The sequence below is a fragment of the Hoplias malabaricus genome, chromosome 5, assembly GCF_029633855.1.
Source record: "Hoplias malabaricus isolate fHopMal1 chromosome 5, fHopMal1.hap1, whole genome shotgun sequence".
NCBI lineage: Eukaryota > Metazoa > Chordata > Actinopteri > Characiformes > Erythrinidae > Hoplias > Hoplias malabaricus.
The window spans coordinates 22,144,296-22,165,842 of record NC_089804.1 but is presented as its reverse complement, the minus strand read 5'-3'; the positions used below and the strand labels follow the sequence as shown (position 1 = coordinate 22,165,842).

Genomic DNA, 21,547 nt, shown 5'->3' with positions numbered 1-21,547 from the left:
TTGCCACACAACTCCGGGGTCTTGGGTCATGGTGTAGATCCTTACTCCAGTTCACTGTCTGTGTTGGCATGAGGAATAATTAATGATGTACTGCAAAGGGTGAAGGGCGGCACGGTGGTGCAGCAGGGAGTGTATCGCCGTCACACAGCTCCAGGGACCTGGAGGTTGTGGGTTCGAGTCCCACTTCGGGTGACTGTCTGTGAGGAGTGTGGTGTGTTCTCCCTGTGTCTGCGTGGGTTTCCTCCAGGTGACCGTCTGTGAGGAGTGTGGTGTGTTCTCCCTGTGTCTGCGTGGGTTTCCTCCGGGTGACTGTCTGTGAGGAGTGTGGTGTGTTCTCCCTGTGTCTGCGTGGGTTTCCTCCGGGTGACTGTCTGTGAGGAGTGTGGTGTGTTCTCTCTGTGTCTGTGTGGGTTTCCTCCGGGTGACTGTCTGTGAGGAGTGTGGTGTGTTTTCCCTGTGTCTGCGTGGGTTTCCTCCGGGTGACTGTCTGTGAGGAGTGTGGTGTGTTCTCTCTGTGTCTGCGTGGGTTTCCTCCGGGTGCTCCGGTTTCCTCCCACACTCCAAAAACACACGTTGGTAGGTGGATTGGTGACTCAAAAGAGTCCGTAGGTGTGCGTGAATGTGTGTGTGTGTGTGTGTGTGTGTGTGTGTGTGTGTGTTGCCCTGTGAAGGACTGGCGCCCCCTCCAGGGTGTGTTCCCGCCTTGCGCCCAGTGATTCCAGGTAGGCTCTGGACCCACCGCAGCCCTGAACTGGATAAGGGTTATAGACAATGAATGAATGCAAAGAGTGAAATGCCTAAACTCCCTGCAACCACTCATTGCATTTAAACTTTTGTATTATTCCCAGTCACAACACAAACACCACTCAACTCATCCCTGCTGTATTCGATGGAGCTTCTTCACTCCAGACAACACCATTCCACTGCTCCACAGCCCAAAACTGAGACTTGTTTTAACTCATCTGGCCAGCACTTGGGCATTGTGCATGATGAGCCTAGGCTCAGGTATGAGCTCCATTCTGTTGGTCAGTGGAGGTCTCTGTGATCAGGGCACCTGCCTTCGCCTCTATCCTCCTTCATTAAAATTGAAGAGTGGAACATTAGCCTCTGTTTGTAGTCAGTGTCCTGTTCGCTCTCACTGAGACATGACTGTCATCACCAGGCTCAGGAGAGCGGACTTTCCCTTTTCAACACTTTCCCTCCTTGACAAAGCACTTTGGCTCAGGGATTAATTATTCATTTTGGATGAGTTATTAAAGTATCAACAACACCGGCTTGTGCTCCTACAGAGGAAAAAAATAAACCCCAACATACGTTTACAATAATCAATGTGGAATGGTGTTCTTTCAGTTCTTTTGAGAGAATGCCTATGAATGAGTTAGTAACTAAACAACCTGAGTGTTTAAATGGGAATTTAACTAATATCTCAATGTTTCTTCATAATTAAATGGGTAAGACTTGGACACATTATTGGTAGCTGTGCATCTGAACACTCCCTACAGAAAGATACTACATTAAGTGGTAATAAAAGCACTACTGGTGTCTTATATATTGCTTTGTGAAGGAACTAGTCTAAATTGTTTTTTTTAATCCAGTCAAGTCAGAGAGATAAATGCAGGGCGCTTAAAGGCAAAAATAATCCAATAAAATGTATGGTTTCAGATTTACACACGTATTCCCATCATTTGCAGTTCATATAAATCTCTGGAGACGTAGCAGTCGACAGTAAATAAAACTGCTGGATATAATGACTGATGGATATTTAGGTGAAGTACTTTTTTTCTACCACTAGATGGCAATATAATATTATGAAATGTCAAGTAGACAAAAGTCACGTTTCATTTGTATTTCACTACCATTTCACTATTCTCTCTCTCTCTCTCTCTCCCCTCTCTCTCTCTCTCTCTCTCTCTCTCTCTCTCTCTCTCCTTTGGATCATGTACTATGGGGCAGTAACTAGTCTTCTATTCACTATGTGATGTACTTCTAATCTGACCCTGAAGCCCTACCTAAAACTTGCCTTCCTAGTTTCTATCTACACTAATCTGCAATTATACACTAATCTGATATTATAGGTGCACATTGTATTTTTACAATTACAGACGGTACATCATTTGTTGCTCTACATACATTGTTAGCCCAATTTCACCCTGTTCTTCAGTGGTCAGAACCACAACAGAGCATATAACCAACACAAACTATGAGCTACTGCCTCTAACTTTACATCTAAGGTGGACAAATGCAGTAGGTGTGATCGGTGGGCACAAAGATAAAGAACTCCAGCAGCACTTCTGTGTCTGATTGATTGAGTAGTTGATGTCTTAATCGGTCAATGAGAGAATGTAAATGACAAATAAATATTTCCAAAAACCGTCAATTTAAAAAAAAAAAAAAGAAAAGCAGAAAAAAGAAAATTAACAGATTAAGCAAAATAATAAAAAAAATTATAAATACAACAAAATGCTTAATAATAATAAAAATATTTATAAAAAAAAATTCTTGTTGATATTTTTGTCGTCACACGAAGTTGCTGCGCGCGTCACATTTCTGCGCCGGCACACGCACAGGAGTCCTCCTTGACTAACAACTAAACATGGTAAAACTATATGTTATTATCGAGGTTTAAACTAACGTATTCGTGTTTTCAATTGTTGCATTTTATATTATAATGATCATAGTTACTTTATACGTTAATCTGCTTGATTTCTAACGCTATTTTACTAAGATGAAGTTGTGTTATTTCCCGAAATTTCCGTTCCACCTTAAGCAGCGGTGAGGTACAGTATGATGCCGCTGGCGCAACCATGTAGCTCACCACTGTTTAAGGTGGAACGGAAAATTCAAAGTATTATGCTTCAGGCGTTTTGAGATTTTTAAATAAAAAGTTAATGATTATCGTGTTAGTCTAAGCCTGATATTACAGTGATGAATTAGAGCAACAATAACTGTGTCCAAATAACTTAATATGAATGAAATACTGTTTTAAATACAAGTAAAGTGTAACCTATTTAAAGAAGTTCAGTGAAGCTTCTCAGAGCATCCAGCGTCTATAAGCAAATATAATTAAACTCGTCTGACTCTAGTCTTCTTTATTATATCTTAATTAAAAAAAATACTAAAGCTCCAGAGTGGGAGTTGTGACCTGGTAAAAATAGCATATTGGTATTAAACAAAATACCAATAAGTAAATATATGTGAATGACCACAATAGGGATGCAAATCTTTGAGAGTTGATATTTATTATGCAAACATCTGTCTTTGTCTGTACACCTAATTATTTAAATTATGCTTAGTTTACATTAAATTTAAAAATGATTTTTTTCAGAGAGACATGTTTCATTTGCAGGATTCAGAGACATTAGTCTTAGATGTTGCTTTCCTATTAAATTTGTTTAAATGCTATGTGTAATGCTTTGAAACACTATTGCTTAATTCACTGCTTAACTATCGCAAATTTATTATGTGATGCTCTATTTTAGGCTCGAAACGCAGAAAAGGCCATGTAAGTCTTTGATTTATGTAGCATTTCATTAGCAGACATTCTGATTCTCGTGCTTGATTTCTCTTTGCTGTATATTTGATGAATTATTGTTACTGGTGTTTTCTCTTCTGTAGGACGGCCTTGGCCAGGTTTCGTCAGGCCCAGCTTGAAGAAGGAAAAGTGAAGGTAAGATGTTTGAACAGAGCTGGTTATAAATGCTATAGTATTTTTATTGAGTATTACTTTCTACCTTTAACTCTTGCTTTTGGCTTTTAAAGGAAAGACGGCCATTTCTTGCTTCAGAATGTAATGAGTTACCTAAAGCTGAGAAATGGAGACGGCAGGTGAGGAAGGTTTATTTATTTATTTTTAAGGAAGTGTATATGTGTTAAAAATGTATATTAGTCTGTTTTATTTGTTCAATTAAAGCTTTTCCAAATACTGTTTAATAGACTATTTCTAAAAGTTTAGTGTCAGTGTTTTCTATAAAGTAAAACCTATTTCTGTGAATAAATGTGTATAAAGTAATCTGCTGAATACATTGTAATACCTTAACCCTTAACGTTGCTGAGAAAGTAACAATTACAATTAAAACAACATTTTTACAGATCATCAGTGAAATTTCAAAGAAGGTAGCACAGATCCAGAATGGTGAGTACGATTGTATCACTTGGTATAACAGTATTTAACAGTGTTTCTAAATTTATTTATGGTGTATTGCTTGAATAGAAGCACAGGTTTTCAGATTTAAATGTGTAATTACCACAATGTCAATTAATCCTCTTTAGCTGGTTTGGGTGAGTTTAAGATCCGTGACCTGAACGATGAGATCAACAAGCTTCTCAGAGAGAAAGGACACTGGGAGGTTCGGATCAAAGAGCTGGGTGGTCCGGACTACGCGGTAAAGATTTTGAATACAATTTTCTTATTCATTTCCAAAACAGGTTTGATTCTGTGTTTAAACTTGTTGGAAAGACATAAGTAAATTAGGATTTGCACACTTTTGCATGATGTTCATGTAATTTCCTACTGAATTTGTACGTCAGGATAAATTGGTTACAAAGAATAGCATCACATAGTTGCTGTATATTAATCTGTGTATTAAACCTATGACATAAAGCCTATTGATGATAGATGTGGATTCCTACATTATGACACTGTGTATGCATTATAAGAAATGTCTGTACTTCAGTGTTGTTTAGAAATGTTTAACTTTTGGACTGTGTCTGCATGGGTTTTAGAGATTTGGACCCAAAATGCTTGATCACGAGGGCAAAGAAGTCCCAGGAAACAGAGGTTACAAGTATTTTGGTGCTGCAAAAGACCTTCCTGGAGTTAGGGAGCTGTTCGAAAAAGAGCGTATGCAAAATTATTATTTTACTTTTACTTTGTTTTAGTTAAAATCTTTTTACATTTCATATCTAGAAAAGTGTACTGTTATAATTTTCTAGAATGTGTTTTTTATTGTAACTTTTATGTCTTTATAGCTGTGCCACCTCCCAGAAAAACACGAGCTGAACTGATGAAGGACATTGATGCAGAGTATTATGGTTACAGAGATGAGGACGATGGTGTGTTAGTGCCCTTGGAACAGGAATATGAGAAACAAGGTAGATCATTTCCCAAATGACATCTTGTTCCCTTTGGGATTTGCATGCTGAGGGGGTCCAATAAGCGCCACTTATTGGACCTCCATGAATATTTCACATTATTTTAGTTACTGACATATATAAGAATGAATTAAAATGAAAATAGCAGCTTAATTTGCTTTAAAACGGACAATTTATTAAATTGACGGAAAAACCAGAGCTCGCTACAGAAATTCTTGAACGCAACCGTGACGTCATTGGTGGATAACAGCTGAACAACGCCGCGGTAAAACACCGTTATGACCGCCTGTTATGACAGTATCTAGCTAAATAACCAACATTATTCATGACAGTAGCCTAGCAATAAGCTAAACTCAGATTTAGAAGTACCGTTATTCTTGTAAATGTGATCGAAGTCGAACTCGAATTCATCCGACACTATAAACCTCCGTAATGCAGCTACGTAGCCGAGTATAATCTGAGCCACCGAGTTTAGCAAGTCAAGCTAACGTTAACTAACGCCAACTAAAACAGGCGAAGTAAGTGTCCTTACCCTGTTTACCTTCATGTTACAGAGGCTCTTGAACACCTTTCGTTGGTTTCCTTACATGCCCATATTGTTGGAAAAGCTACAGATAACGGAGTGAGCGGATGGTCCTTTCCAAAGTGCCTATTTAAAGTTGACAAATTTTCTGGATATTTTGGGATCTTTGGGCCATTTTTGCACAGATGTCCCACTGTACATTGAATGATTGCAGCCAAAAACAACACACCTTTTCATCATTTTGCATTAAATCAAGTGCAACTTCTAGAGTAGTTGTCCACCATCTACGTCACAAACAAGACGCCTATTAGAGTTTCCGAACACCGTTGGGGGGGGTCTTTTAAACCTTATTCCTTGCATTAGTAAGAAATAACATGTTTTCTGACTATCAATAAACACAAGTTAGGAACTCAAATTCCACTGTATTTATTTGTTTGACCCTTTCATAGAGCTGGTGCTTAGCATTTAACTCAGACTTTCTCAGGTATTCAAAGAAGGCATGTTTTAACAAAACCCCAAAAAATGTAAATGCAGCTGTAAGTTGTGAAGTGCTTTTCCTAAAGCGGTTTTAGTTTCTGATTGTCACTGAGAAATATTCCTGGAATGATAGACCTTCATCCAGTATCTTTGACTTCAGCTGGTGTAACATTTACGATGTATAACTGATCGTCCAATAATAACACCTCACCTCACTAACGCGCTTGTGGATGAGTGCCACCAAAACCACACCAATGTGTTCCAGTATCTAGCCTAAAGCAGAAGCTGTGCAATCTATTCTTCACAGGCAGCAGTCTAGATCAAATACTCTGTGAATATGTAAAACCAGCAATATATTGATTGCAACACCTGTTCACTTAAGCACTGAAAAAATTGGACTCCCACTTCATTCAATTACAGATTACTATCACTTACATAAGGAACAGTCCCTTTTTAAACGTCTCGTGCCTCTGCAGGAGCCCAGTGACCACGAGACATTCCTGCTGCTACTGCTGGAACATGCTTTCACTTCATAAATGACTGAGACCCTCTCAGAAAGCCTGTTCTGGGATTGTCCTGATATAAACAGAGCCTTGTCTGTGGACACAGGGACAGAGTGATCTTCTTGTATGATGCTTGTACTCTCCAGACATGTGTCTCTCGTTTAGGTCAATTATTGAGTGCCTGACATGAGGTTTGGTGCTAATTGAAACCTAAATGTCCATCTGACCATGGTCCAGTGACCTTGCGAGGTCAGTCAGTGAAAACCTAGTCATGTGATCACATTCAGGGCTTTTTATGTTTTAAAGTTTTTTTTCCATTCTCTGCCCTCAATTGCTTTTCATTTTTATTATTATTATTATTATTATTATTATTCATTGAGTAATGCCGTTCACACAATCACCATCACAGACTGGTCAGTACCAAACTGTAGAACGGTTTTAGCCATGTAAAGCCCCTGAGCACTGGACTGGGGAGCAGGGGAACGTGACAGTGGACCTGGAAAAACATGATTTAAACTCAGAATCCAGCACCTGACATTGCTAAATTAAAGCTTTAGAGAATTGTTCCCCTTGAAAGAGTTACTGAGTTTTACCAATAGCGTTCAGGCTTTGTGTTATTCACACATGCTGCAGTTAGACTAGCCCTTTTATTATGAATTGAAACACTTACTGACCACAAAGAGAGCCTTAGACTAAAATGTTGGAGAACTGCTACCTTAGTTTGCTCATGCTTAGTTTATTCATCACTTTTCTCTTTTCCTTTTGAAACAGTAATAGCAGAGGCCACTGAGAAATGGAAGGAGGAAAAAGAGGCCCGTTTAGCTGGAGGTGGAGGGACCAAAGAGGTGGAAGAAGAGGAGGAAGAATACATCTATGCCATCAAAGATGATGAGGTAATGGCACACAGGGGAAATTACACCTCCGATATTAAACAAGCAGTTGATTCAGTTTGCTTTGATAGATGTTACGCATATCTGCAGGTCACTGATGGTTTTAAATGGATTTGAATTAATTTCTCCAGCACTCTGATGATGAGATGAGGGAACAGATGGAAGGAGAAGACAGAGCACAGACATTCATTGCTCATGTTCCTGTTCCATCACAGAAAGAGGTGAGGGTCCACACATGTTGCGCTGTATCATGTAGAGTATTACAGTGTGCATTTCGAGGATTAATTTGATTACAAATCTAGTTTGCACTTACCCTGAATAGTGCAGACCATAATTAGTGAGGGCTTAAGCAAAGAAGGAGCACTCTGAGTAACTTGAGCTGGAGTTCTTCGTGACCTCAGCTGATGAATCTTGAAGTCAGACCACCACTAAAAAGCAAAGAATGAGCATAAATTGGAAGAGGAAGCTGGGGTGTTGATGGGAAGCTTGTTTTTGTCACAATATGAGAAGGAGCGGTTTTGCAGGGTGTGTCATAATGAGGAGAAACAGGAGTTTGGGTGTGGTCCTTCTCCTAGACGTTATGTATTTTATTAATCCATTAAACTCTCTCGAGCAACACCTAGATCTTCAGTAAAGTCATACAGACTAGTCCCAGTAGTTCAGGACACTGTACGGCTTACTGTGAACTTTATAAACTAGCATAACTCTGATGTTTAAACAGACACTGTCTAGTCTTGTGTAACTTTTCAGCTTTTGAGGAATTAGTAGTAGTCTGTAAAAAATATATATATATAATAATAATTTGATAGTGTTTAAATCTACATTATGTAAAATGTTAATGCATATATTATGTATTAGTAATCATATCTTCATATAATAACACTGTTATTAAAGTAAACTGTTTAGGAATTATAAGTAATGTAAATGTTATAACTGTGTGGCTTTGCTTTAATCTTGACTGGTTTTTTAAGTGTTCTTCATTGATTTTAATGATTGGTCACAGATCGAAGAAGCTCTGGTCAGAAGAAAAAAGATGGAGCTTCTACAGAAGTACGCCAGCGAGAGCTTAATGGCACAGAGCGAAGAAGCTAAAACGTTACTGGGTTTGTAGCGTCAAGCATTGTATCGACGATATAGCTGGAATTTTTTTAATATTCAGTTAGTTTACGGTCATGTGAAATGTCCACAGTGACTGTAATGAACTGTATCAGGCCTAGTGTATTGTATTGCTGTTCACTGATGTGATATGTTTGATTGAGAGCAGTTATGGTTTTGTGGCAGTGTTAAATAATATACTTACACTGTTGTTTTACCAGTCATCTCCTCCTCTTTTGGAGGTCTTTTGGATCGGACTGTGGACTGTCAACATACTGTGAGATGAATAGCATGAAATTCATTGTAAATATGTTTGTATTTTTTGCCTTCTTATGCCTTTTTTGGACCAGTAAAGTACTTTCTACCAAAGTCATAACTGTTTTTAAATTTACAAGACATCGTTTCCCTCTGAGCCCGACTATTGATTTATTTTGAGCGATGAAGGGCTATTCCCTGACCTAAAGTGACCTTTTCTTATTGTGATTAAGAGACGGTAATTATCTGTGATTTGAAGCAGCTTGGCTCATGTGACTGTTAGACCAAGAATAAATCACAGTCACACTCTGAATATCAAGACTAAATCGAATCTCCTTGTTCGGTTACCTCCCTTTTACAGTGTTTCCCTTTAAAACCCTGTCATATCAGTTCCTACTGTCTGTCTGAACAAGCATTTAATGTCAATTCAAGCTCTTATAGCAGCGGATGTAACCTGCAGGGAGTTTAGTTCTTAAGGGAATGCCCAGATTATACAGTAAAACAGCACAGGTGAATAGAATAAGCCTGAAGTCTTTATCCGAGGGGGGGGGGAGTTGTGCCACTGAAGTGCAAATTAAAACTGCTGTTGTTATGGGTGTCTGTTTTGAACTGCTTATCCAGTTCAGTGTAATTGTATTCATTTATTTATTTTCACAGTTTAGAGAAAATTGGTTCATATTTGGCTTGTTTTAAAGAATGTGTTTATTTTCCTATACCTGAAAAGAATAACTAAAAGACACAGACCTAAAAGTACTGATTAGTTACACTTTGAAGAATAAAACCACAAAGCAGTGGTGGGTCAGGAGAAAGCCGTGTGGAATGTTTTACATATTTGATATTCCTCTCTATGTCACTTACAGGGAATGAAAAGGTTTGATGTGTTTAACACGTAGATTTTCTCACTCCTGCTGTGCTCAAATATTCACAGACATGAGCTTAGCCAGGGGTATTTATTTTCTTTAGATATAGCTTAAATAATTATTGAATAACTAAATGAATGAATGAAAAATAGCACCAATTTAAGGTGGAACGTAAAAATGAACTACTGAAGCCTGCGAGGCAACGGAAGGTGACTGCTGCAGTATCTGAGGTAAAAACGCAAGAAGCCAACTTCAGCCCGTGAGGCACCCGACTGTTGCCATAACTACTAAACCGTTTACGTTGGAAAGTTAAAGTCGAAACAAAACTACTTTCAGCCTGTGGGTCATCAGACTGTAACTACAGCACAAAATAATGTGGAAATGAGAATTCTGTTAACAAGCATATTTTAGCCGGTTGAAGTATGCCGCACCATTTAAGGTGGGACGGAAAATTGGAATAAAGGATCCTCGGACCTCCTCCTGTGTCGTCACGGTGCTCGTCTACAAAAAGGGCTTCATGGAGTAACCGCGACTGGAAAGCGGCGAAACAGCAGCGAAATGAAAGCTTGCGGATTCGTTTTAAGGGCGGCTGGCCGCCTCTGGAGGAACCCGGCGCCCCGGAGAGGAACAGTCGCCTTCTCCTCTAGTTCCAACGGCAAGGTAGAGCCACGTTCAGCGGTTACTCTTAAAGGAACCTCACTATGCATCAATAAACAGGGGATGTTTTTTACATTTACCCCTCATTTCAGATACTTTAAATCGGCTTTCTACACCGACTAACAAAACATGATTTGAATTTTATCGTAACTATTGTATACTAATACTGCTGAACACTTTTTATTCGATGGCTTCTCATTCGAACTTTCAGTTCCACCTTAAACGGTGCAGCTGTTACATTCTGTTCTGGAGTCATTATCAAGGACCCTCAGTGGGGGATGTTTTTCACATCCATACACAATTTCCTATACATAAAATCCGCGAATTTGATTTTACATGTGCTAAAATGGCTTTAAACAGTTTTTATTGAGTATTAGCAATTATTTATTTTCGTAAACATAACGAGTTGTAAATTAGCTCGTTATTCGAATTTCACGTTCCCCCTTAAATGGTGCGGCAGATACATTCTGGTGCTTCATCATTCACTGCCTTCAGTGGGGGGATGTTTTTCACATCTTCACAACAGGCTTTAAAGGCTTTTAATATGTTTACGAGGCAGAAATTAGCTTCTTATTTGTGGGGTTCAACTGCTGCTGGTTCAATGAAACCATTTCAACAGTATTTCGTGTTCCATCCAACTTGCTGTTCCCTAGGGGGGTAAACAATATAAAATTAAGATTGGTCACAAGTACGGACAAAATAATTTTGTAGGATTCAAAATTAAATGAATTTTAAAATATTTTGATTTTATGTTTTCCCCCCTGCTGCATTGTTCCATATTAAGTTGTTTTTCTCATCATGGCTGTTGTTGACCTGTTTCTAAGGCTGGGGACATCTTAGACACAGGACACTTGCTAAAGAAGGAGGACATTTACAGCATCTTTGTGTTGTTGTTTAGAGTTTATTTCATATGCAAATACTTATTCTTTTAATTATATGTAAATATAGGCTGTTTCCAGTTCATGTCTGTGTCCCTAATCAATTGGAGCCAGTGTCAAAATATATTTTATAGAGCAGACAAGCATTAGTGAATTGTCATTCTCATATACTGATGAAACAACTTAAGCCCTGCAAGGATTCGCTCTAAATTCCTGTTAGAGTCTTACATAATCACATTTCTTATTACAAAATGATCAAAGTAACAAACATATACGCTGTACTGTAAAGGACAATGCGCTTTTTGAAGAAACACCAAGATGAAATAAGGACAGATTAGAGTTTACATCACACTGTAAAATTCCCATTGTATTAAAAGCCAGCTTTGAGTATACACTGTCATTTTGTTTTCTCCCATGGGGAAAGGCATGTTTATTGTTCTTTCTTCCCATCTTCCCCCACATTATCACCGAATGTGTAGCAGATGCTTCTGCACACGTAAGCTTTCATGCTTTAATTGTTTGAAAGCTTTGTGTCTAACACAGGGCTCAGGTGCGCTCTAGGCTCCTTTTAGAACATGGACATCTATACATTTTCAGAGGAGTCTGAATTGGTGATGTGCTGACCCTTTGTTACTGGAAAAATTGTCTCAGAGGGGAAAACACAGCTGTTGTGTGGAAAAGAACAGAAACGTCATTCGTTATACTAAATACACTAATAAATAAAGGATAGCTTGTTTAGTTGTTGTGAAGCAGAAGTTGGTAATGTGCCAGAAATCACAGAGCAGAGGCATATTTGAATCATAATAAAACACTAAGTACTATGATTGTTATAAAATAAAATAATAAAAAAGCAACAGTACTCTTTGTTTTTTCTACCTTGCTGTACAGCAGCCTGAATTCAATTTCTGACCAATCAAATCAATCCATACTGAGTTAAATATTATTATAACAGACAGATTCAGTCTAAATTTCCTAAATGGATGCAGTTGAATTGCCACAGCCCCCTACTACAGCTTGTGGCATAATATTCTGTGCTTTATCTCTGTAAACAGACTGAGCCAAACTTTGGCTTGCTGTTTGACATCGACGGGGTTTTGGTTCGGGGCAGGACCCCCATCCCCGCTGCCAAGAAAGCTTTCCAAAAGCTGGTGGACTCCAGTGGCCAGTTTGTTGTTCCTGTTGTTTTCGTCACAAATGCTGGGAATTGTCTGCGGCAGAAGAAAGCAGATCAGCTGTCTCACATTCTGGATGTTCCTGTGAGTGTTCACACACATTTATCCTTTATGACTCATCATGAAACATAATATTTCATATATTGTTCGGAGCCCTGAAATAGGTTTGACTCATGACTCATGGATTGCTCAGCCTTGCAGGTTACACTGGCTTTTTTTGTGTGTGTGTGGATTTATAATATGGTGTATGCCGTAGTCTGGGTTAACCTTTTGTACGCTGAGCTTATTATTTCATTAGTAAATATAGAGATTACGTTATGTAGATATAAATAAAATGTTTAATGCAGATTGTAACAAGTCAGTGGGATGATAACATTTGTGATTCCTCCACAGATATCCCAGGATCAAGTCATGATGTCCCACAGTCCTCTGAAAATGTTGAGGAAATTTCACGATAAGTGTGTGCTGGTGTCAGGACAAGGCCCAGTGCTGGACATTGCCAAAAAGTATCCTTTCACATATAAAATGTTGGAACAGAACCATATCCCCAACAGTAGTTAATCATTTTACCAAAAAAGAAAATACATATTACGTGTATATTTCAGAGCTATCAAAATATGGAATTAGGTCGGGACGATATATCATGATATATTTCTAAATTCTAGTCGATATAATCTAATTCCAATACTGATATAAATGACCTAAAATCAGAGAAACACTGCCAAGAACAAACAGGAAACCTGACATCACTGTCAAACATAAACATCTTGGTTTTGCCAATGTTAATACTTTTAAACTAACTTTAAAATTGAGGGCAGTCAACTGGGACACATCTAGTAGTGAGTGTCAGTCAGAGACAGATGCTGTAAATAATGAATACTGAAATATTGAAAATGTAATTGAAACATTTATATTGCGATATATTAATAGTGAATTATTGTTCAGCCCTAAAATGAATGTACAAGAGTATAAGACGAACAAACAATTCTGGAAACCTTGTTTACATTAATTGAAGCAGGAAAAACTTGAAGAATGCTGCAACTAAGAATATGACAAAGGCAACAAATTGCACAGTGGAAGAAAATAGATTTCCTAAAAAAAAGGCTCTTTTTTTCCAGATACAGCATTCTCTCTACAGTAATGAATTCCTGATGATATTACAGGGTGTAGGGGCTGAGATGACAGAGTGTGGGCTGCTCTGCTGAGATGTGCGTCGTGAAATTGCAGTGAAGCGATGCTGTATGTGCTCTGAATCACAATGAGGGAAGACTTTTGTAATAGATATGTACATTACGGAAATAATTTCCGTTTTCGAGCTGTGTAGGTTTTGTAGTTGGCCACAATCTGAGATGTTACCTTCTGTACATGTTCGACAGCAGGGTTTTAAACCCAGCTTAGGGAAATACGCTGCTACTAACACTATGGCCCACCGTTTATTTATGATTATAATTTTGATCAGATTGGTTAACGCAGACCTTTGATAAGGATGTGGTCTATTGTGCAGTCCTACATCGCAGGGTAATAGTCCTTAATGTTAAATCTCATGTTGTCGTCATTCAGAAAGCTGTAGGATTAAAAGATCAGTCTTCTGTGTCAGTTCTTAAGTTGTGGTCTCCAGTGGGTGGGTTTATTCTGTAACAAAGCGGCGTGGACATCTGTGTGGTTATCGCCTTCCTGTTGTGTAACGGACGCTTGTCTCAACTGGACAGATTAAAACCCAATGAGATGCTGATTCATGGCGTCAGAATGAACCACTAGAGAGAACAACTTAATAATCATTCTTTTCTTTTACCAAGGATTTACCTCTAGACTGAGATTATGTTTTGAAGAGAGCTGAAAGATTCAATCATCTAAATAGAGAAAAGTGGTTTGGCCTGAATGTCATGCTGAAATGCTATTAACATTAAGACATACTGCTTAACATTTGTAGGTTTGAACAGTTTATTTTGCATTGCTCGTCTTTAGAGTAGTGCTTTGAATGGACCTGATCCCAAGATGAACACTGATTCCCAATGCACTTACTCTACGTAATGGGACATTTCTGTGGGCATGCAATTGCATTCAAACACATAAACACTTCTCCAATTCGTCCCAAAGATACAAGATTGAGCTCTATCACTCCAGAGAGCACAATCCCACTGCTTCACAGCTCAGTACTCAGGGTTTTATACTCCTCTGGTTCACACTTGACAAAGGGGCAAGTCTCTCTTGGTCTGTGGAGATTAATATACCAGCGTCTCATATCTATCTTTGTGCTTAAAAATCCACATCCTTTTGAAAGTTGAATTCTTAACCCAATCTCTCAGCGTGGGATTTACCAATGTGGTCAGTATTGACCAGCTTCGAGAGTCTTTCCCCTTGCTGGACATGGTGGACCATAACAGACGCCCCAAGCTGCCAGTGAGTACAGCCAAAGTACGTTTTTATTGATCCTAATGCATTATAAAGCAGAAATACTGGATATCAGCTATGCTAGCTCAGGGTCCTTTTCAGGCCTATGGCGATTCAATAATAATGATAATTACATTATGACTGCAGTCATTTATTAAAGGATGCTTGGCAAATATGATACAGACATTGGTGACTGAAAGTACAAGACCATATATAAAAGACCCTGCTGCTCGCTGAACGAGAAGGATGGAGAAAATTAGAAAAAATAAAAAAACGAGCTTGACACAGGCAGTTATTGTATTACAAACCTTTGTACACTCCATACAATCTCTAAAAAATAATAAATGTGTCCCAGTTTCATCACTTTTACTTGTTGACACAATACAGTCATTTTTCTAAATTGGTCTCCCTCCTACAGATTACAGATGTTTTTCTACCTTAATGCCCACGGAGCCTGTCATGTTCTAAAACGGCTCAGGCGCCTACATCTTACAAGCTTTTAAACCTATTACAACTTTTTATACTCAACCCTATTCAACCCATTTCTTCATTTTATAGTTTCAGGGTTGACTGATCTGCTCTCGTGAGTGCAGCTAAACAGCTTAAAATCTACTTGAAGTAACTTTAGTGGTAATAAGCTTGTACTTAACTCTTGTAACTTGTAAAACCAAATTAGTCTTAGTCTCTTTAGAAACTGTGCATCATATAATGTAATCATCCTAGATGATTCTCTAATCGTTTGTGATCCCTTATTTATTATATAAAAATATATAAACATCCATTTCTGTGGATGCAAACGTATTCTGCACCGCCTCACCATCACAATTTGCTATAAAAAGAGTTGAAATAACTACTTTTCTGTGAGAAGGGAGAGTTGTCATTTCGGATGTTTTTCAGTGGACTGGAGAAGGTGAATGAAGAAAGGTGGCATTGAAAGTGACAGGAGTAAACACACATGCACATGTACTTCTTTTGAACTGCAGTGGAAACCAAAAAAAAGAATAAAAGACAGATCTCCACAGTTTACTTCCAACCCAAAGCTAACATGCTTCATACGAAACACATCTTCAGATGTTCTTAATATGTGGTGTTCAGTAAACTACCAGTTACTTTAGATGATTAAAGAATTAACCAGGGTTTTATGAATGCCAAACATTCGTAAGGATTATAATAAACGTGTTTCTGAGTGCATAAGAAAGCAGTAGGAGAATATTTAATATGCGTCATGTTAATGACAAGGAATATCAGGTCAATATAATAACAACAAGACACCTTTAAGTCAATTTTATTTTAATTTAATATAAACTATGCTTATTATTATTATTATTATTATTATTCAATTGAGTTGGAATTAGACTGTGCTGGAATTTGTAATATTATGAAAGACAGTATATTTTATAATATTTAAATACTTTTTTAATTTTAATGTGACCTTTGAGGCAGATGACAGGATCTCTCTGATCAACATTAGATCAGGAGATATCAAGTGCATTTTTCTTTATTATTATTGCAGTCCTCCCCTATTGTGAACATCCCTAAAGTTGAAGGTAAGTTGATTTTGTTGTTAAATGGATTCAGTGTGTTTATGTACTGGTTATTATTAGTCTATAATCTTGTGGATGTGTCCACGTGTGCCGTGGATATTCAGGCTTTCTAACCTTCCCCCAGTGACCCACATTAACACTGATTCTCTGGGTTTCATTGTCCTTCTCTTTCTTCCCCTTTTCTTACAGCGTAGCGCCAGTAACACGACTATGTTAGCAATGGCATGCTTTACTCTGCTTTATGTCAGTCCAATGATCACTTTAACTGAGCATAAATAAATAAATCTTATTATACACTGTGTAACTGTGATATATTTTTGTGCGTTAGTGTTGTCAGTAATAAAATGTAGTCACAATGTAATGGAACTTTGTCACAGATTAGTTTCATGTCACAGGTCAATTTAACTGTAACTGCAATCATAAGTCAGGCATAGGTATGGAAATCAAATGTCTGCATGAGAAGAGGTGCAGCATCTCTAGATAATAGCAGAAGTTCTGTCCGTCTCTTTGATTCCAGCTGTGATTCTCTTCGGGGAGCCCATCCGATGGGAGACCAACCTGCAGCTGATCATCGATGTGTTACTGACCAATGGGAACGTGAGTAATACGTATGAGACCTCACACTCTTCTCACCTGCCGCTCCTCGCCTGCAACATGGACCTCATGTGGATGGCAGAAGCACATTCTCCACGGTAAATACAGCTGTGTGCAGATGTCCGATGAAATGCTTTGTTGTTTTTCTAAATATTCTTTAGAAGGCAGAAATGGGTGCGGTGCAACAGATGGGTTGGGTTGTGGATTCAGTCCCCATCTCAGATCCCGATCACTGCGCGTGAGAGTTTTAACGTGTTGTCCATGTGTCTGCGTGGGTTCCCTCACACAGTCCTAGGGTTATTGTGTTCTAGGGTTTGGCTCCTCGTGATTCAATAATTGTAGGTAGCTCTGGATTTGTCTGTTTGCCAGAGGACATAAAGGTAGAAGTTGTTATGTAGATGTTATTTTAGCTAATGTTCACTTAGAAACTCAAGAGAACCTATAATTTGACCAAGGTGTTTGTTCACAAGGGACAAATCACTTTGTGTGTGTAATTCACTTTAGAATGGAGCTGTGTCTTGTTGACAGGTTTGGTCACGGCACTTTCATGGTGTGTCTGGAGAACATTTACAAGAAGATCACAGGCAGAGAGCTGAAGTACGAGGCTCTGATGGGGAAGCCCAGTGAACTAACTTATCACTACGCTGAGTATCTGATCAGAGAGCAGGCAGCAGAGAAAGGCTGGAGGACTCCGATCAGATCTCTCTATGCTGTTGGGTGAGATACTTTCACTTCTATACTTTGCAATGGCGTGATTAGAATTGATGACCAAAGCATTTCTACGTTCCTCTCTCAGGCCTTAGTCTGGCTTTTTCTGAAACTAAACTAAAGTTTTTAGTTGTGAAAGTAAATGATTTTTTTTCTTTTTAGGCCTTTTAAGGAGGTTTTTACTGCGCCATACTGTTTTATGGCTTTCAAGGCTCATTTGTTGTCATAGGCCACTCGTCTGATGTTTAATGACCCTGTAACACATTGCAGAACAAATACAAGTTTTTAAGGCTTGCGTACTATTTTAAGAAACAGGATCTGCTACAGGTTTCCACCCTTAAACATAATTTACCTCTTTCTCTCATTTATCTACTTTTTAAATTTGTGTTTATCGTTCCATAACATGAATAAAATTTGATTACAATTTTCATATTTATTACTTAAACCACCCCTACTTAATCCTTAAGACTGGGGGAAAATCAGCTCAAGCTACTTCTTTTGGCTATGTGGATATTTGCTTCCCACCAGCCAAGAACCATCATTTGCACATGATCAATAACACAACAAATAATCAATGTTGAAAATGAATGATTTGAAGAATAACACAAAGGTAATAATGATATTAAACTAAAAGAAAAGACAGTCATAGGATCAAATAAAATTATTTAACAAGTCATGTTTCGTCCTGAACATATCTAGAGACAACCTCATGACGGATATCTACGGTGCTAACCTGTATAACCGCTACCTCGAGGAGCGTGTGGCGAGGAATAGCACTAAAGCCCTGGCCCAGGTGTCAGCAACAGGAGCTCCAGCTCCAGGGCCAGTGCAAGAGGAAGCGGGTAGTGAGAGTGTTTGGGAGAGTGAGCTTGCGCCCCCCTCGGCCACATCCTGCAAGTCTATCCTTGTGTGTACTGGCGTCTACAACCCTCATACCGAAGTCCCTAAAGATGCCAGCCAGTGCATCAAAGAGACGGTTTTCCATGGACATCGCGACTTCAGATTCGATCCGGCACTCGTGGAGCCAGGGAACGTCGTCCAGGACGTGGACGCTGCTGTTGAACTTGTTTTCAAGCTGGAGAAATTCTCCCCGCCAGTTTAGGTAATGATTGGAAGGATGCAAACTTCAGAGTTTATTCCCCTTAAACACTCTTTATTTTTCAGTTTCATGGTTTTTAAACAATGTCCAACAATACGCACAATGCAGAACACTCATCGTTTTTCAACCTGATATCTACGCTGTCAACAGCTGTATACACTGTAAGCCATTTCTGTAAATCTACCTTTTTTTATTTTGTTGTGAATGCTGGGTGTTGTCCATTCGTGAAGGTTTATTGTATGTTTTACAGTAAGATCCTCTGCAGTGTCTACAGAAAAACAGTGAACTAGGAAAAAGACTAAGGGCATTATTTCAAATTCCACAGCATGAACGTTAACGTAACGTGCGAGAAAATGCTATCTGTAAGTTGTAGTAAATACAATAAACAGGATCCAGTGCGCTGATGCTGCAGACCGAGGTTCACTTGAAAAGTTCTGGAGTATTCCTTTAAAAAGCTATTGTTATTTCAGACATTCAGACCAGACTGAACAATACAAAAGGCTTACGATGCTGTAATCTGACTTCAGACTTTCTTTATTTAGGTTTGCACCATGTTTACAAAGACTACCTGCTGACCTTTTTTTAATTGCAGTTCAAATACTGAGTCATTACACTCCAAAGCTTTTTACGGTACATTACTCTAAACTGTATGTTCCTCTGTTAAATTGACAGTGAGAGTAAAGTATGGCTCTATAGGGTTAACAGGACCCTGTTAGACTGAGTACAGGCCAGTGTTACTGCAACCCTTCATACTGTTATAAAGAGGGGACATATACAGCGCTGTGCATAGGTCGTGTGGCCATTTTTAATTTTTCTTTGAATGAAATTAATCCCTATTTTTCAGTATTTAGTTTAAACACCCTTCGATTTTTCAACTTTGGCAGCCAAACCTGATTCTGATTTTAATTTTTTTATCTAGTCAGAATACTTTAGTCTTCATTTGTAGTCTACAGTGATCTAGGTTTGTTATTCTAGTGTCATAACTAAAGTCGTTATTTGGTGCTAGCTCTTGTAATTGTGGTAGTGAGTCCCATCATTTCCAGATATTTTAGTTTCTCATCAAATGGAATAAGTTTGCACTTAATAGTTGTTTTTCCTGGAAATTAAACAGATGAAGGGTGGTCTCTGGCTGTTGCACAGTTCTGTGTAAAGCAGCATCAAAAGGGTTTTCTTTGAATAGATACAAAGCACATGGTTTTCTAGTTTTCAAGACATTCCTGTTTTTGTTTTTGTGGTTTTTTTTTCAGACCAGTATTGTATCGGCACTAAGACCACACTTCTATTCCATACACTTTTATAAATGTGTATTTATGTGTTATTCTGTATGTATTATGTATTTTAAAAGTGTTACAGGTACATTTTCCCCTAAAGTACTAAAGTAACAATATATATATATATATATATAGCACTGAAGCAGACCACACACAGACACTCACATGTACAGCTGGTCTTAAAGATTTTTAATTAAATGTTAACATTTACTTTGCGTATAGTTGTTGGTGTTAATTTCAGATTAAACCGGTATTTTAATTGTTTAGTTTCTTCATTGTAGAGGTGAGAATATACAGCTCAGTTGTCTATGTTGGGTCTTACCCCACATCTGCTCAAAATATATGTTTTAATAATTAATCATCTGTTGACCACATTTCTGTTTTTATAAAACAGACAAAAATAGTTGTTGACATGGTTTAGTGATGTACTGTTCTTTTCTGTTCATTTACTGTTGCGCTGTGCACTAATGGTGTCACTTGTGCCATCATAATTTATTTTATTGTATTATAAAGCATAAACCACTGAATTATTATGGTCTCACTTTCTTTTACAGTGCCTTAGCTATGATTTTAGCTGGAAAATAGAATCGAGGCCTTTTCAGTTCTGTTTCTCATGTTGTGACTTTAAAAATCTCATTTAATTCTTATATAATTTTTAAAAATTCAAACCACTGACATTATTTTAGGTAGTAAAGGCAGAAAAAGAAAGTGCAACCATCATAACAGAACTGCATGTATTTTTTTTCTAACAACTTTAGCGTTACTCAAAGTATTAAGAAAATAAATGTTAATAAAAGAGTATTTCATGGACATGTGTCTGGATTTTTATTTATAATCACGCTTTGCAGTTATTTCTGCGCTTTTACCAACTGATTTTGCATCTAAAAGCATGAGGAAAAACACAGGAAACACGTTAAACAGAAACTTCACTGTGTTTAGAGTTTCCATTCTTTTCAGGCGACTTCCCTTCAGTTTTTAAAAAAAAAAATTCCACCTCCAAATTCCTCATTTGAAGAAATTGTTTTAATTTTTTGCTTCTAACAATCCAAAAAAATCCCATAAAACATCACAGAGTGATGCTGAGGTCACGAGTGAATAATCAGTACGTTGAGAAACACCTGCAGGTTGTTCGTAGGTTAGCGGCTTTGTTTTCTATTTTCTTTTCCTTGACTGATCCACATCCTTTCAGACCCATAATAGAGTATAGCAGAGTATTCTTTACTTAATCTAATCACCTCAAATCTCCCAAATAAAACTGTCAATGCTGGGAGAGCTCTGGAAAAGGTTTCACTTGTATTAAATATATATATTTATTTTTAAATACATATTTACTGCTGTGCATAATTTTCCAGATCAGGCACATCATTAAAATTACTGACACACACACATTGCCGAAAAACGCTGGCTGTGACAGAAAATGCATCTCAATTTGTGCTACACCAGCTCTACATTCTCTCTTGTTCACTATATTGACCTTCACTGTACACAGACCCTTACACAATTTACCTGCTTCCTCTTCATCAGCTGTTCAAGCAAAAC

The 21,547-nt window shown here is 38.1% G+C and overlaps 2 protein-coding genes across 3 annotated transcripts; both read left to right on the top strand.

Moving 5' to 3' along the window:
- The first annotated feature begins 2,522 nt into the window (after positions 1-2,522).
- Positions 2,523-9,387, top strand: isy1 (ISY1 splicing factor homolog). The gene is made up of 11 exons (XM_066672588.1): positions 2,523-2,596; positions 3,480-3,502; positions 3,616-3,667; positions 3,760-3,825; positions 4,090-4,132; positions 4,270-4,382; positions 4,723-4,840; positions 4,969-5,091; positions 7,366-7,487; positions 7,616-7,705; positions 8,488-9,387. Exons 1-11 carry the CDS (start codon positions 2,594-2,596, stop codon positions 8,593-8,595), a joined length of 861 nt encoding a protein of 286 aa, XP_066528685.1. The 5' UTR covers positions 2,523-2,593; the 3' UTR covers positions 8,596-9,387.
- A 597-nt stretch (positions 9,388-9,984) lies between these two features.
- On the top strand, positions 9,985-20,779 carry zgc:77375 (uncharacterized protein LOC402927 homolog). Of its 2 annotated transcripts, none has more exons than XM_066673149.1 (8): positions 9,985-10,354; positions 12,282-12,485; positions 12,795-12,907; positions 14,708-14,801; positions 16,306-16,339; positions 16,854-17,028; positions 17,459-17,647; positions 18,338-20,779. In XM_066673149.1, exons 1-8 carry the CDS (start codon positions 10,253-10,255, stop codon positions 18,738-18,740), a joined length of 1,314 nt encoding a protein of 437 aa, XP_066529246.1. In that variant the 5' UTR covers positions 9,985-10,252; the 3' UTR covers positions 18,741-20,779. The 2 variants fall into 2 exon arrangements, with proteins under 2 accessions (XP_066529246.1, XP_066529244.1); XM_066673147.1 differs by having other exon boundaries at positions 14,708-14,816.
- Positions 20,780-21,547: the final 768 nt, after the last annotated feature.

Bases quoted from the DNA above. Each gene is read 5' to 3' on its own strand.
- isy1 (XM_066672588.1), top strand. The intron at 4,133-4,269 runs GTGAGTACGATT...AATCCTCTTTAG, and splicing joins GGTAGCACAGATCCAGAATG to CTGGTTTGGGTGAGTTTAAG. The intron at 5,092-7,365 runs GTAGATCATTTC...CTTTTGAAACAG, and splicing joins ACAGGAATATGAGAAACAAG to TAATAGCAGAGGCCACTGAG.
- zgc:77375 (XM_066673147.1), top strand. From the start codon at position 10,253: ATGAAAGCTTGCGGATTCGTTTTAAGGGCGGCTGGCCGCCTCTGGAGG. The intron at 12,908-14,707 runs GTATCCTTTCAC...CCAATCTCTCAG, and splicing joins GTGCTGGACATTGCCAAAAA to CGTGGGATTTACCAATGTGG. The intron at 17,029-17,458 runs GTAAATACAGCT...TCTTGTTGACAG, and splicing joins GCAGAAGCACATTCTCCACG to GTTTGGTCACGGCACTTTCA.